We start from the raw sequence: 15502 nt of genomic DNA, 5'->3' as shown, positions 1-15502 counted from the left end.
GTAATAAAAAAAACTTTAGACTTTGTAAATATATTCGGTTATGTTCAACATTTGGTTAGTATTGTCGCTACCTTTAAAATGGCAGAGAGGTGCTTTTCTAGTCTTATGTGTGAAACCTGAATACGATTTAATGATTGAACGAATCAAAAGGAACCCTGCGCTGCGATATCGCTCGAGACTTTTAATTCACAAGAAAAAGGGAAAGAATGATATTTACATTTATTTTTAATAAAAATATGAAAACAATACCTCACAAATGTAAATTAAGTAATTTAAGACATAATTAGTAACGAATATTTGAATCGGTTTTTATTTTTGAAATTTTTAAAACTATAAATGAAAGTTCAACTTATCGTTTGAAATTACCTTTAAGTCCTCAAAATTTGAATATTGTAGAATATTCAAATCTGTAAGTCTTTCCTTAATATGAGCTTCGAGTACAAATGGCCTACCTTCATTGTAATGGGATTGAGAAATTAAAGTTCAGCCTAGAAGTCATTTACGGCTTGGATCACTTTAGTTTTACGTGTTTTAGTTGATATTACCATACATTACAAATGTATTCAGTGGTGAAACTAGTTTAAGAACACACCAACCTTTATTTACAATCATCTATTTACTTTACTAAGCTTTGACTTTTGTAACAACAATCGTTGACAAAACAGGAGTAAAAAAAGAATGTTTTTAGAATATTTTACTGTGAGATTAATTTCTTCATAATTGAACTTAATAGATCTATATCACTTTTATTTCCACCTTTGGATTTAAATATATATTGTAATTTTTTTTCATTATCTTTTTTTCTTAATTGCAGGCAGAATTTCTAAAGATAAAGACATATTTCTGACAATGCTTTCTGTAATCAATGTCCCTACATAAATATGTAATAATAAAAAAATTAATGAAATGAATCTTTTTCGGCTTTTGATTTTATTTGTTATCGATACATATTGTTATTATTAGTCAAGTTTCATTATTATTTTTATATTTTTCCAGCCCATTTTTTGGATTTGTCTTCATCTTCAATTCACTTTAATTTAATATTGCAATAAGCCTGTATTGGATTTGGATGGGTCCGGATTTAGTTCAATAAAACCGATAGCCCCTCATCAAGAATTCTCTCGAGAATTGTGTTGCGGCTAAAAACAAAAAAGTCAATTCTCTTTTACCGCACAATAAACATCTCAATAGTCCTGTGCAAGTAAATATTTTCCAGTGATATATAAAATAAAGAAAATGATTTCCACGGCATTATAACCTAAACTTGTCTAATTCTAAGTTCTAAATTCTAAATCAACATTATTAAAAACTCCTGAACATTATTCAGAACTGAAGCAAATCAGAGAAGCTATGAAGATTTCAATCAAACACCCAACTGAAAGCACATATTACTAGCAATAAATACATCCTAATCGCTTACGTTTTGAAAAAAAATAATTCACCAAAAAAACATGTCAAAAAAACAAATTCTTAACCTTGCGAAAGATAATAGTATATTCTTATAAAATAATGAGAATTTCTCTTTGAAATCTTCAACATCCACTCATACATTAAATAATCTCTACATTTTTATTATTTTTCATACATTTAATTGATCTCAGTATTTATTAATTTTTAACATTAATTGTTTCAAATAACAAAATTGAAATTTAATAACTACTTAAAGTCTGAGGTTGTTGTTTAATTTAAAATGTACAATGAGGAGTGGACTTAAAAGATGTTCTTTGTTATATCATTTCAGTATTCCGAGCAAAGCATTCTAAATACTTCACTTTGAAAATGAATTACTTAACTATTGTTTGTAGTAAGAATAAAATAAAACACAGTTTCAAGATCTTCTTTGTAACGTGATAAATACTTTGACTTATTTCCATCTCGCTAGTCGACACAAAGCCCATAAATTCTCATAATATACTATTTCAATCATGGCACTGCGTTTTTGCTTTTGTATTAGAAGTCAAAGTAAAAGGACTGTTGTTTGTTTACAAGGTTGTAGTAACTGATATTTTTTAAATAAATTTACGTATTAAGTTTAAACTGTTTGATAAAACGAAATATGGTTGAATTTGTACAATCGTTGAGGACGGAATCCTGCTTAGACTAGGTATGTAAATTCCTTTACCATTGTTGAAGTCGAAACTAACAAAATCAAAAGTCATAGGGCTATTAATGAAATATAATATATGTAAGCACTTGAAAAATCATAGTTATTTCCAAATAAAAATGAGTTACTTTAACTTATCTTTGCTATAGTTTGGATTACACTTTCAATAACAATTAAACTATTTTTATTTCATGTTCTTGCCTCCCAGCGTATTGGTTGGCTTTTTTCATATTTATCATAATTTTAGTTTGTAATTACTAAGAAAATACTTTTAACAAACAATAATTGGATCTAGGAGACAATTCTGACAAAACCATTATGTCTATTTCAACTCAGTAATTCGTAAACGTTGATATTTCACTGTTTCTAATAAGTATATTTTTTTCCATATTGTTTTGCCTTGCCTTTTATTTTTTTAAGATATGACAAGAAATAATTCGAATCTGTCTAAATAGCTGACAACGTATACATATATAATAAAAATAAATAAAATACATACATATGTACATATAAATATAACATTTTATGCAAAGTTATATATCTGACCTTAATATTGTAGGTTCTTCGTTCATGTTTATATTTTTTGATTTCTTGTGATTTGTTTGTTAAAAAGTCAACGGTTTCTTAAATTTAGTAATAAATTTATTAAGTTTATATCATATTGGTTCACTAATAATATTGACTCATTAAAATAAAACTAATAGTTTTCAGAATTATTACGTGTTTGTAATTATTTTTAACAACATACTCCCGACGTTATGGTAACTTTGCAGCAACCCCACCCACAGCACCCACAGTAAGTTAAGAGTTAAGGCAAAGTAAATAGGTTATAAGAAGTATTTTTGTTTGTAACTGTCACAATACGTAATCACAAAACTATCCAAGGTAACTCCTAGGCAATGGGGTCTATTTTTCCAAAGAGTTCGGCGGTCGTTCTATTTAAAGAAATAGATTTAAATTTTAATAAATAATTTTACAAATCGCTCGTGAATATCAAGAGTTGAAGTAAAAGAAGTCGAACCCTAAAGTGTCGTCCACTTGAGAGCGAGGCACAAGTCGACCAGAAGTCTCGTATGAAATTTCTAAGCCTGTCCGGCGAGTTTTCTTCTAATAAATTTAACTGGAATTGAATTAAATTGTAATATTTTCAATGTACATCTTTTTATTTAACTAAATGTAGTCTTTACGAGTTCTTCACATCCGCAATAATAATGATAATATCCTGCGCTAATAACCTAATTCTTTAAATTCAATTAACACACGGTGCGGTAGAGCTAAACACGCGATGTTCAATCCTGTACACCGGAGTCTACCTTCTACTAGTCTACCTTCCACTAATAACTCTTCTGTTATAATAGCCTTAAGGGCGAAAATGTTATCAACACTGTACGGAGTTAACGACTGTACCACTGGTTCCCTACTTCCACAAACAATATTATGATTTAGTGCTAAATAAAGCTGCTTCCTGCGCAAAATTTTCACCAGGAAATTGGGAAAGCATCTCATTGTAACAAATGGATACTTTGGTTTTAATCTACGCATATTTATTCTTATCTTAATTAACTATTTTCGACTATTTTTTGGGATTTCATTAAAATTCATAAATTGTAATAAATAAAAATATATATATGATATAAATTCTATAAAGGTATCACTTTGTTTTAAAACACGGATCCTCAAGAACAAAGAGAGCTACTTGTAACTTTAAGAAGGATTTATGTTCAGATAAATAAAGTTTACAGAGCAAGGTTGTACCGAAAGAAAATATTTTCAAATTCTTCAAATGATAATTAACTTTGCAGGATAAAGTGTGTCGTAATTCTGTATAAATTAAATACTTATTAAATAATCTGAACACAATAAACCCCTTTCATCATAAACTTTCATCTTGTTGAGCTTCTCCTTTAGAATAATATTTATCTTTTTCCGCTGTGGTAAGATATTTCATATTGATATGAAATATTATGTTGATATTTCCTCAATTTATCTTGTTGCTATTGTTGGTGGCGTGCTACTTGATAATTTGAATTGTTAAAGTACTATTGACATGAGCATAATGAACTTAAGATTTTTTGAGATCGCCTTTTATAGTTACTGTTATATACTAAAATAAAAAGTAATTTTGCTTATTATACCAAGGATATAATTTATATTAATAATTATAATATATAATATTTTTTATCAAAAATCAAGCATTTTAAAGTTGAAAGATATGATAACCATAAATTGGCACCTTCATTCGTACTTACTTTATCCTCCAGGCTAGCTGAATTTAATTAAAGGCATATATTTTCTGGAGTATAAATCAGACGGCGGAGCTCGTATCCACATTATTTTCACTCGGCCCTTAAGACCTACGCAATTTTTCCGCCTCACGAGAGTGATAAATGGTTGGCGTGAAAAGAGCGGATTCTTTTCTGAACGACCGCTTATTCTCAAAGTATTGCGATAAAATTTATTTGAATATTTGTTTATATGAACTCACATAACAAAAATGCAAGTAAGCTCACACAAATTAATTATTACACAGACTCTTTTTTATTACCCTCTTTTCAATTTTTCACAAATGACTTCAAAATTTAAGGAGTAACATAAATTTAAAAAATATAATTTTGAATGAAATCACTATACATATTATTATATAACTACAATTTTAATACGAAAAAAAGTAAAATATATTTGTTTATAAAATATAAAGGGGAGAAAGGGTCATACCCTAACCTATGTTCAAGCTGATGTTTTCACACGATAAATAAATGAAATGAGAACGCAGAACAATCATTAGCTTAGTTTCATATTTAAATTATCCTTCCAAATATTTGTTTAGGATTGTATGTTTTCATCAAAATTATTCTATTGCGTTACGTATTCATACTGTTATAATATCGAATTATGTTTTCATAAATCTATTGGTATCGTATATGTACGGAATACGAACATCAATTGTTGTTGAGAGTTCCTAAAATATGAGCGAATTGACTAGTCGTTTGTCAGAAAAACTTAAGCATCCTCTAGAAAAGGCAATCTTATTTTGTTCAGAGTATTGTTTTTATTTGGGTCTTCGCCTCTTCTAAGCTGCAAGGAAATCCTATTACAGAAACATTTTGGTGCCAAGTTATTTTTCCAAAGAATATTCGATTATTCTACAAAAACTATTGTTATTAAGTCAATGTTTTGACAAAACAAAGGCAACCTTACTTTGCTGACAAATGAGAATGAAAATAGTGGGATGAAAACTGACTACAGTTTTATTATTCTATGTAAGTAGCGCGTTTGCCACACTTTCTTTTATTACTATATAAATATTAAGACATTAAATAATAGATTGAGCTAAATTAATGGTTGGTTATTCCTTTTTATTTTATTATTTTGTATGTCCGCTTAAAATTAAACCTATAATTATGAATACGATTATAATATCTTCCCCTAGTCGAGCTAATTAGTTTCATTGAGTTGGGATTTTGTTTTTTCTACATATTCTTTAACTTCTGGATCTTTTTCCATGATCATCTTCGCTTCTTCGGAATCTATTTCAGGAGCTTCACCGTGATATGTATCTTCTGTGTAAACCCGAGTAGTTTTCCTCATGGTACCGTGCAACTATAACAAAAATTACCTAAATTATGAATACGAGCAGAAAAAGACATTAAAGTAGTATTGATTATAATGGCGACTGTTACTTAAAAGAGCTTATTACTAAGATATTGAGTAGCTGAGTTTCTTTCCTTCTATATTTCTTCTAAAAGTAACGATTCTATTCTCACAAGATTTTTAATATTTACCACATAAATTGAACCACCATTCGGGGATCATTTTCAGGAGATAACCTCATGCATTCTGCTGGTTTGTTGTCCTATAAAAAATATATTATAAAAAGACATACCCTATCCCAAAGAGACATGTTGAAGCCAAAGTTGCAATGGAAAAATTCGTGGTGCTGATCATGGAACTCGGCATCCGGCTGCCAAGGCTGCCACCACTGAGCTTTAAAGTTGATGCCGGAGTGGTCGAGGATACCATGATAGTAGTTGTACAAAATCACGCCATAAAACGCCACTAAAACATTACGAAGAAAAATAATGATAAAATAAAAACTTACTGAAAGTGTTTTCGCTTATTCTTAGTATTGTTTTAACAATTTTTCTTACCATTAATGGAAAAGAGAAACGTCTTGTAAATAAAAAAATACTTTTAAGTTATTATTCGAAGAATAACTACAACTTATGTGCTAACTATGTATTTTTAGGAGAATATTTCTTATTACTTAACTAGAAATCGTAAGCAACACATAATTACATATATTTTTTTATCATTACAGACCAACTTAAACGTATGATAAAAAAATGATTTCTTATTGTCTTGTTATTTTTTTTTATGATTATTGAAAGAATAAACGAATAATAAACGGCGCATTAAAACAACATTCTTTTAAAACCTCAGCGCACCTTCGCTACCTGTGTTTCTTATAGCATCACCAGCTGATCATCATCAAATTCATCATGTAAATGCACCGTAAGTGTTTTCATTTGTATGAACAAGTGAATCACAAACTCACTTCTGATGACAGTAAAATACGAGTATAAGATTGTCGCGGGTTGAGTACGGAGTATGAGCTGTGTGTATCTCAGTTTAATTCTAAGAACACTTTTCGGATTAATTACTTGTCGTGTACTTAAAGTGTGAAAATTGTTAAAGTCACAAATAAATATTGTTTTGAGTGAACAAAAATACAGACAGAATTGCATATGGGTGCCGGTGTAGTAGGCCATACTCATTAGTCTATCTTCAAAGCATAAAGAGATTATCGTAGAACAACAATTAGTTAAAATTATTGATAAAATTTATTATCGGAAGTTACACTCAGGTTAAAAACTCAAGGACGCATTTCTATATTATACAATAGATTCAAATGATAATTGTGTTATATGTAAAACAATGATTAGAGCTATTTTTGATTACACCCGGTGGACTAGCTATATATTACAGATAACCAAGTTCAAATAATTATGAGAACCATAACGTTTGGTTTAACAATAATCTTAAATACTCAAAAAACCCATTTTTCAAAATAACTTGGAACATTTCAGTTTGATTGTTTCGTTGTAAGTTCAACTGAGTAGAACTAAATTCAATATTTTACAAAGTACTGGACAAAATCCAAATGAGTTGCTAACTGACGAGACGGGTTGTGTACCCCCCCCATTTCTTACTTGAAATTATTAATGACGATAATGACCACGTCAACCCAAAATCACTTAAAGGAGTCGTGATGGAAAGGAAAACTGATAAGGATAAGAAAGACAAGATAAGATAAAATAGGAATAGAACAAGTTAGCTTCCAAAAAGGAGAATACGTCATCTACAGGGAGCCACCATGGTTAGGTGCAAAATTGGTCCGAAAATATGAAGAACCCTATGAAATCACGCATGAACAACCCAAGTAAATATAATGTTATTAAAACAAGTAAATATAATGTTATTAAAACAAGGCAAGTAAATATAATGTTATTAAAACAAAGCGTCACTTCTAAAGACAGTGACACACATCATTCTGTAAAATATTTCTATTTGTCGCAGTCTAAATTCGTTTCTCTTCTTAGAGATGAATATGGAGTTGTGTGTATCTCAGTTTAATTCTAAGATCGTATTTGGGATTAATTACTTGTTGTGTACTAGAGTTGATTTACCAACATTGTTGAAGTCAACTGTTATGAGTGATCAATAACTTTTCATTATAAAAAGGAAGCATCCTTTCTCTTATCTATATACAAGAGAAGAATAGCTCTTATCTTAAGTTCCAGAAATATACACGGGCTAATTAGTAATATATATATCAAGCTAGCCTTTAAACATTTAAGTAATATATTATATTATTAAATATTACGTCTATCTAAAAACTAGATCACGAAAACAATTTTAGGTATTTCATTTTGAAAATTAATTTCATTTCAGACTTAAATATATTCTATAGATTAGATTAAAATTAAATTAAGCAAAATATGTATTTCACTTACTCCAGTGTATGGGAATAGTAAACAGAGGCAAACACATCGTGAGCTTAACATGCATAATCTCAACTGGATGGATGGCGGTGACGGAGAAGGCGGTGGGCTGTTTGTATTTATGATGAAGTTTGTGGAAATGCTTGTACAGCCAGGGTGTGTGGTACAGCCGGTGAAGTATATAGGTTGTGTAATCCTGAAATGTTAAAAAATCTATGATAAATATTCTTAGTGCATATGTAATGTACTTATGTAAATAAGAGTTAAAGCAAATACGTGAATGTATTAAATAGAAAAACTGTGGAAAAATTTTATTTGACGAAGCTCAATATTAAGTTTACCTAAATATTATTATTTATACGTTTTACATAAGTAGGATTGAAGGATTTTGTTTGTTATATAAATATTAAAAATACTCACAGAATAAATGAACATAACAGGAAACTGGAGGATGAACCACAACCAGCCATATTCACCGAATTGGAAATAAACAGTACATGGGTTTCCATTAAAGATGTAACATGCTAGGAATGAGGAGAACGACCCTGAGATAAGTAGCGACAATGTTCCAACCATTATTTCATGACGTTCTAGCTCAGGGGAGAGCCATTTTGTTGGTTGAATCTTCCATTCGTGTGCTAGATGACGTCTTTTCATGTAGAAATACCACTGGAAAGATTCAGTCTCTTATGAAGTCTAAATAACATATTTTACTGCCACAGTTAAAATAAAAATTGCACGTGAAAATTATTACTATTGCAATATTTTTTCAATTTTCATTACGATCTTCTCGGCGTATCTTGACTCGAAGTATTATAATATGTCTTAGGTATATTTATGGTCATTTTGATCATGTTTTAGATATATATTTAAAATAGGCATTCTTCGAATTTAGCATAGCACTCTGTGCATATGTAATATTCTCTATAGCCAAAAACTCACAAACCAGAAAACTTCGCTAGTACAAATAGATATAAATGTATCAGTACTCATTCATAAGACAATTGAAATTATAAACTAATATAAAAGACAAGATGGCCGGTAATTTTATAACAGCTAGGACCCTTTCATTAAAACTGTAAGTGCCATATCGTTGACCCTACTGAAATTTTGAATGAGAACACTGGAATGACAAATAACGAGACGAATTTACAGATGCGATGATCATCTTATGACATCTATATCACAATCTCACAAGTAAAATGTATGAAAGTCAATTGAAGATACTTTAATTGTATTGTATCTCTGTTGTGTGAGTCAGTACATATGTACCGATAAAATTAAAGAATGCGTGAACTTGTGTAACTAGCCTCACGTCATTCGTCGCAAGTCATCTAGGACGATATTGAAAATATCTTTATTACGTACAATGCTTATTTATAAATTCACATAATAATATTAGACAGTCGTCTTTACTTGTAATTTGTTCATTTGTTGTAGTTCAGTTTCATAATTTCATTAGAATTAAATAATGTTAGAACAAAAGAATACTCACGTATATCAATAATTAAAATCTACAATGAAAAGATTTCATTGTTATCAAAGTACGTGATATAAGTATCGTTTGGGTTAAATTAAGGTCGATTAAAGCGTTTTACATGTTTTTTATTAATGTCTTACGTCAATGGATTATAATCGGATCTGTATATCTCATAAAATAGTATAGGAAAGAGTAAAATACGTTTATTTTCAATAAAACACTTAGATGATATAATACTCGCAATGATATCGAAATTTTTCGAGAGGACACATTTAAATGAAAGGAAAATACTTCGTCTATAAATAATTTTACTTTTAAAAGAAGATTCTTCATTTTACCCGATGTTTCGTTTACCTAGCAACAAGCATGGTCACGGGCAGATGAGATGAAAGTGTATCGTGTGAGTGGAACTGACACTACTTTCACCATACTTCAGTCTTCAGTTTTCGTTTTCAGAAAATTATTTTATCCAACATTGTTAAACTTACATGCAAGAACCCTCCTATAGAGAAGTACATGCCCAACGACACGCAGTGAGACACTATGAAGATTAGAGCAAAGTTCTCCATCTTTAAATTTTCAGACGTAAAGAGCTGGTAGATGTCCTCGGTTGTCATATTTTTTCCGCTTTGGGTGTGGCCGGAAATCTGTTTTAATGCTGTCACTAATATAACCACCCATTCTCCTAAAACCAATGAGAAAATAAAAATAGAATAAAGTGATATAATAAAATTTTTACAAATTTGAAAAAATTTCACCGTATAGAGAAATACAATTCATATAGAAAATATATTAATATATATGAGCATTTTATATTATGAAGTTTATAATTTCCAGATGTGTGTAGAAGATGATTTTATCGTAACACTATTAATATATTCGAATTAAAGGGGAGCTTTAAATCATTATCCATACGTAAAAAAACCGCAAATATCAGAAACCTAAGAGAGGATATGTTCAAAAAGACTTAGGGATGCGAAGTTTTTCAAGTTACAAGTGATCAGAAATAAAGATGTTATATATTTTTGTCTTTTTCCGGCCAAGAGGAGACCGTTCACATATTCTTCACATTTTACGAAAGTATCATTGGGATACACCGATCATCTTAAGTTATTAAGTAGTAAGCTACCCTTGAACCTTAACTTCGGCCGGATTATTGAGTCCTAAAGTAAGGCAGCAACTAGGTAACTTGGTGTCCTTGCTATAAAAGTGTAGTACTTCGTGCCGGGACAGCATTTTTGTCTGTGCGAAGCACAAGTCTGATTTTATGTAGAATGCTGCTGTTTCATTTGTACAGGCAGTGTCACTGGCAAATGTCAGCTTTGGATTCTATGGAGAGATGTGGAAAAAGTATTTTTTGGTGATCATGATTTGGTCAACACCAATCTAGTAATTCTTAAGTGTAGGCGTAAGTAAGTAGTTAGTCCCTCAGTATTTTATGAGATACACTTTGGAGAGTGTTCACAAGAATTACACAATTTAATTCATCCATCCTCTTTCTACCATAAGACGATCAGATGCATGGCGAGTCTCCATCGGAGGTAGTGATAAGCTTCTTTACACCCAACGATTGGAACAGTTTTCTTGCACCGTTATTTCCTTGTCTTTGAGTCTAGAGTGCATACGCTGCCAGCATGATGGTGCACAATAGTGCGAGAGGGACAGTCAAGTCGTCACAGACAGGACATCATCAAATCACATTAATATGACACAAGTCCTGTTATATAAGGTTATAAGAAACAAATAAATTTTAATGTCCAATAAAAAGTATAAGTAAAAAACTTCAAATTATAATCATTAAAATAATAATAGAGAATACTAGAAAGAAACGAATTTTGAATGACTATTCCATGCATGATAAAATAAATTCTGTCAGTGGTGTGATGATACTGATTAAAATGATTTACTAGCAGCCCCGGTGAAACAGTGGAAATCTAATTCACACTTAGAAAATATTTCCTAGGTAAAGTGAATACATATTTCGAACAAGCTTTTGTTATTAACAAGGGTATAGTTTTAAAAGCAGGTTCGTGTCAGAAATATTTATCCAATAAAATACCATATAATAGTTCTACCTGTACTATTTAAGAGTGTTTATTTAATGCCAACACAAACAATAATATCACAACTATAAGCAGACTGTCATATTGTAAGCGAGTATTTTGTCTTACAAGAATAAATTCATTTGCGGAAAACATCGAGCGTGAAGATGATTACCAGCGGCAATATTGACATAAAATACGTGCGATCATCCTTATTTTGATATAATTATTGTTTATTAAATGTAGAACATATATTGTTTTATTTTATGACGATATTAGCTGAAACAGCGTCGTTTAAATGAGCGTATTTATAATGAAAACAAAGTTATTTTATCAATATAAAGCCATTGAACTTTGTTTGTAATTATAAAGTTATTATTTGATCTCTTTATAAAGTTTGACAACCTTTATTGCCCGACTAATTACTTTGACTTTCTCAAATTCAAAATGGTTTAAACTCAAAGTATTTACGTTTTACTTAAATATATTTTAATTACCTAATATTTATTAATTTGAGAAAATTACACTTAAATATTAAAATAAAAAATTGTGTGTTTATAATTTATAATTATTTTTTTAATTTCATCTGTTACCCACATAATACATATAAAAAGATTCAGGTGCACACACGAAATTAGTACGTTTTTGGATTGGAAGAATTTGATAAGAAATGTATTTACTAAATATGTAAAATTGTACATACAAACATATATCGAAATGATTTAAAAAGTGTCTAGCTCTCGGATAACTCAGTTCAGTAACTCTGATTAATTATATGAAAATTTTATAATATTATATAAATAGACGAGACGAAACAACTTAGCATTCCATGTACTCGCCGTGCGGGTGCCGGGTCCATCGCGTTGTAGAGAGAGGAGCTTCAACAGTTCCTAGGACTTGCGACCCAGGTCTAGGTTAAAAGGGCCCCTACCTAACGCGCGTTAAACGCTCACCTCCACCGTCTAAACTCCTCTCTACAAAATCAAATTTGAAAAAACCCTACTAGGGTTGCAATCGAAGCATATTCTAAGAATGAATAGATATTAGTTCTAGACAGGCCCAAGTATTTTAGTAGGTTTTAGAGAGATTTAGCTGTTATACCTCTCACTCCTACTTCTACCGCGTACAAATTTACCACGAACCTATTCTGAGTTTTTTAGTGAGCTCGTAATACTTCTTGACTTTGATGGTATAGTCTTTGGGGATTTCGGTTTCCCAAGGACACCTTCAGCAAATAACATGCAATATATAAATTTTAGTATTTGTATACTAGAATAATTTTTGCTTTTTATCCTCTAGAAGTTTCTTTTTAATGCAAAACGAAAGTAATTTTCTAATTTAACAATAAGTAATCTTGTAATTAAGCAATTAGTTTTTATCTATTAATAATTTTTATCTTTAAATTTTCCAAAAGATAAAATTACGTGCTACGTCACTATACCATTTCAAGATCAATCATAGTCACGTTTGTAAAACAGTGCTCTTTAAAAATTTTGAGTTTACTTTTAAATTAGCTCAACATTTTTGACTTTATGTTGAGAATACTCAATACGATATTTGTTTTTAGTATATGGAAACTATTGCCTTTTATATATTAAGCTTTATAAATAATAAAACAGATAACTTTAATATGTAAGGAATCCTAGTCATATTATTGCAAACAATCAGTCAAACCCTGGCATATTATCATGAAACATATAATAAAGTAACGACAAGCAATTTCTGTTTACGTCTTAAGTATGAAAAGACAGGACAGAAATTAAAAATAATAAAAGAGGTGGTCTTTTCAGGTCAGTTGTTGAGAAATATTTAATATATCTTCATGTTTTAAAATTATAATAACTTCTAAATAATATTATTACGTTTATAATACAGCTGGTTGGACAGCAAATCTAAATTTTTTATGGATTATAGCTTAAAATTCTTGATAAGATCTCGATTTTTAATAACGTTAAAATTAATTATAAATAAATTATCAAATTTATCTTATGATTTTTATTTGATAAACTTCGGACTTCTTTTGTCGTTTATTGAGAGCTTCTTACAATGTTGTTCGATACCGATGGAAACCCTAGCTTATTACTTATATTAGTCATATGGTCCGTGAAGAAAGATGAACGGAATTGCAATAAGTAGTGACACGTCTCTATAACCAGGTTAAAGTTATTGTTAAGTAACTTAACATAATCATAAAAATTCTTGAAATGTCCTCATCAAGATTATACTTAATAAAAATCATAAAAGCAATCAATAGAAAAAGCTTACAACACGACAAAATTTCAAAAGAGGAAACAAAAATTATCGTTTAAGAACCCTCATATGTCTGTGTAGTATATTTTGTAATGTGTTTTTCATCGAAATACACCAATTGTACATGGAAAACATTGTAGCAACAGCGACACCCTTTAAGTTTTACAAACTTCATAGTATAAAAATCAATGAAACCAAATATTCCTAGGGATAAGTTAAAACGACAGTTCGGTCACATACCTCTCAAAGTGGCGCCGAATGTGAAGACTGCGAAGGTTGCCACGAAGGTGCTTATAAAGTCTGGGAGCCTCTCAAAGAACTTCTCTAGAGGTTCCGCATATCTTTCTATCCATTTAACACCATCTACGAGCGGGTCCCAATATTTTGGTTTTTCTTCTTCGACGGTCTTAGCTTTATTAGTTCCAGCTTCATCGATCCCATTTGTCTCATTCCCATGAGATCTTTGTCGTACTGACGCCATCCTACAAAATAAGTTGATTTGCTCATCATTGCTTCTGCTTTTTAAAGTGGAAGTGTGGAAAAACCTTCTCAGAGCATGGCAAGACTTAGCTTCACTTCAGCTGATCATATAAGATTTATATTTTTACTTTTTATTGCAAGGTGTTTGTTGTCTTTTAGATTTTTGATCAATGTTTCAAATAAATATTGGTAAAGTCACTGTAATTGTTTTGTATATTATGTTGATTAAAATAAAATTATAAGTTATTGTCATTGCAGAATATTCATACTTGACTGGATCGAAAAAAATACATGATTATCAGCTAATGAACGCGTAATCGTAAAAGTTTAATTTGTGTCATGACTTCATCTAACCACGTCGTAAATAATATTTACTGTATCATTGCGTAAACAAAACTTCGATCAATTTTAAACTCATCTTACAAATTATCAAGGTAGATATTATTATTAAAATATAACCGTTATTAAGCAAACATAAAATTAATTTTAATAAAACGGTCGGATAATAAATTAATTATATATGAATATTTATGAAACAGTCAATATTTATATTATGTAAATGAAATAAAATAAACTTCTCATACAAATAAAACCCCCATTAAAACAAGTCAATAACACAATAACACAATTATACAAATAATACAAAGGATTTCAGATTTCTACAGAATTCAAATAAAATACCTTTACTTAAACCGCTTGTCCGATGAATATTGTATGTACCTCTTCATTTGTCAACCACAAGTGAGAGTTTTGTTGTGCAAAAAAAAATATTTTGATAACATCCATACGTATAAATAAATTCTTATGATTGTGTTATCTAATTAATTAATTATAAGTAAATGTCTCTGATAATCGAATGTTTCAAACTATTTATTTGAGTTTTTTTTGAATTCGGATTAAGAATTTGTTATTCCCAATTCTATCGTCAAGTTTAATTTAAATCCAAACATCGTTGTTCCAAACAAAATGAAAACTCGTGGAACTATATGCTTTAATTTTTTAAAAAACCGAAACAACTACAAACAATTACAAAACGATGTGCAGTCTCTACAGCACTGTAATAAATTTTTAATTCTTATTGTTTTTTATTTAAGTTAGGAATTCAAATGAAGAAATAATTATTATATTCTATCCAACGTACCAT

At 29.9% G+C, this 15502-nt stretch overlaps 1 protein-coding gene across 1 annotated transcript; it reads right to left on the bottom strand.

Moving 5' to 3' along the window:
• Nucleotides 1–5435: 5435 nt before the first annotated feature.
• LOC116767107 (uncharacterized) lies at nucleotides 5436–15180 on the bottom strand. Its single transcript, XM_032657286.2, has 7 exons — nucleotides 15040–15180; nucleotides 14119–14360; nucleotides 10075–10271; nucleotides 8527–8775; nucleotides 8119–8302; nucleotides 5988–6160; nucleotides 5436–5704 (listed from the first exon to the last, which is right to left on the bottom strand). Exons 2-7 carry the CDS (start codon nucleotides 14357–14359, stop codon nucleotides 5540–5542), a joined length of 1209 nt encoding a protein of 402 aa, XP_032513177.2. The 5' UTR covers nucleotide 14360; nucleotides 15040–15180; the 3' UTR covers nucleotides 5436–5539.
• Nucleotides 15181–15502: the final 322 nt, after the last annotated feature.

This window comes from Danaus plexippus, chromosome 10 (assembly GCF_018135715.1).
Source record: "Danaus plexippus chromosome 10, MEX_DaPlex, whole genome shotgun sequence".
Lineage (NCBI taxonomy): Eukaryota > Metazoa > Arthropoda > Insecta > Lepidoptera > Nymphalidae > Danaus > Danaus plexippus.
Note: the sequence above shows the minus strand (reverse complement) of the source record. Positions and strands in the feature narration are given on the sequence as shown.

Coding starts and splice junctions, on each gene's coding strand:
- LOC116767107 (XM_032657286.2), bottom strand. CDS start 14,359: ATGGCGTCAGTACGACAAAGATCTCATGGGAATGAGACAAATGGGATC. Junction 8,776..10,074: donor CTATAGGAGGGTTCTTGCAT/GTAAGTTTAACA, acceptor GAATCTTTCCAG/TGGTATTTCTACATGAAAAG. Junction 6,161..8,118: donor TACTATTCCCATACACTGGA/GTAAGTGAAATA, acceptor GTAATGTTTTAG/TGGCGTTTTATGGCGTGATT.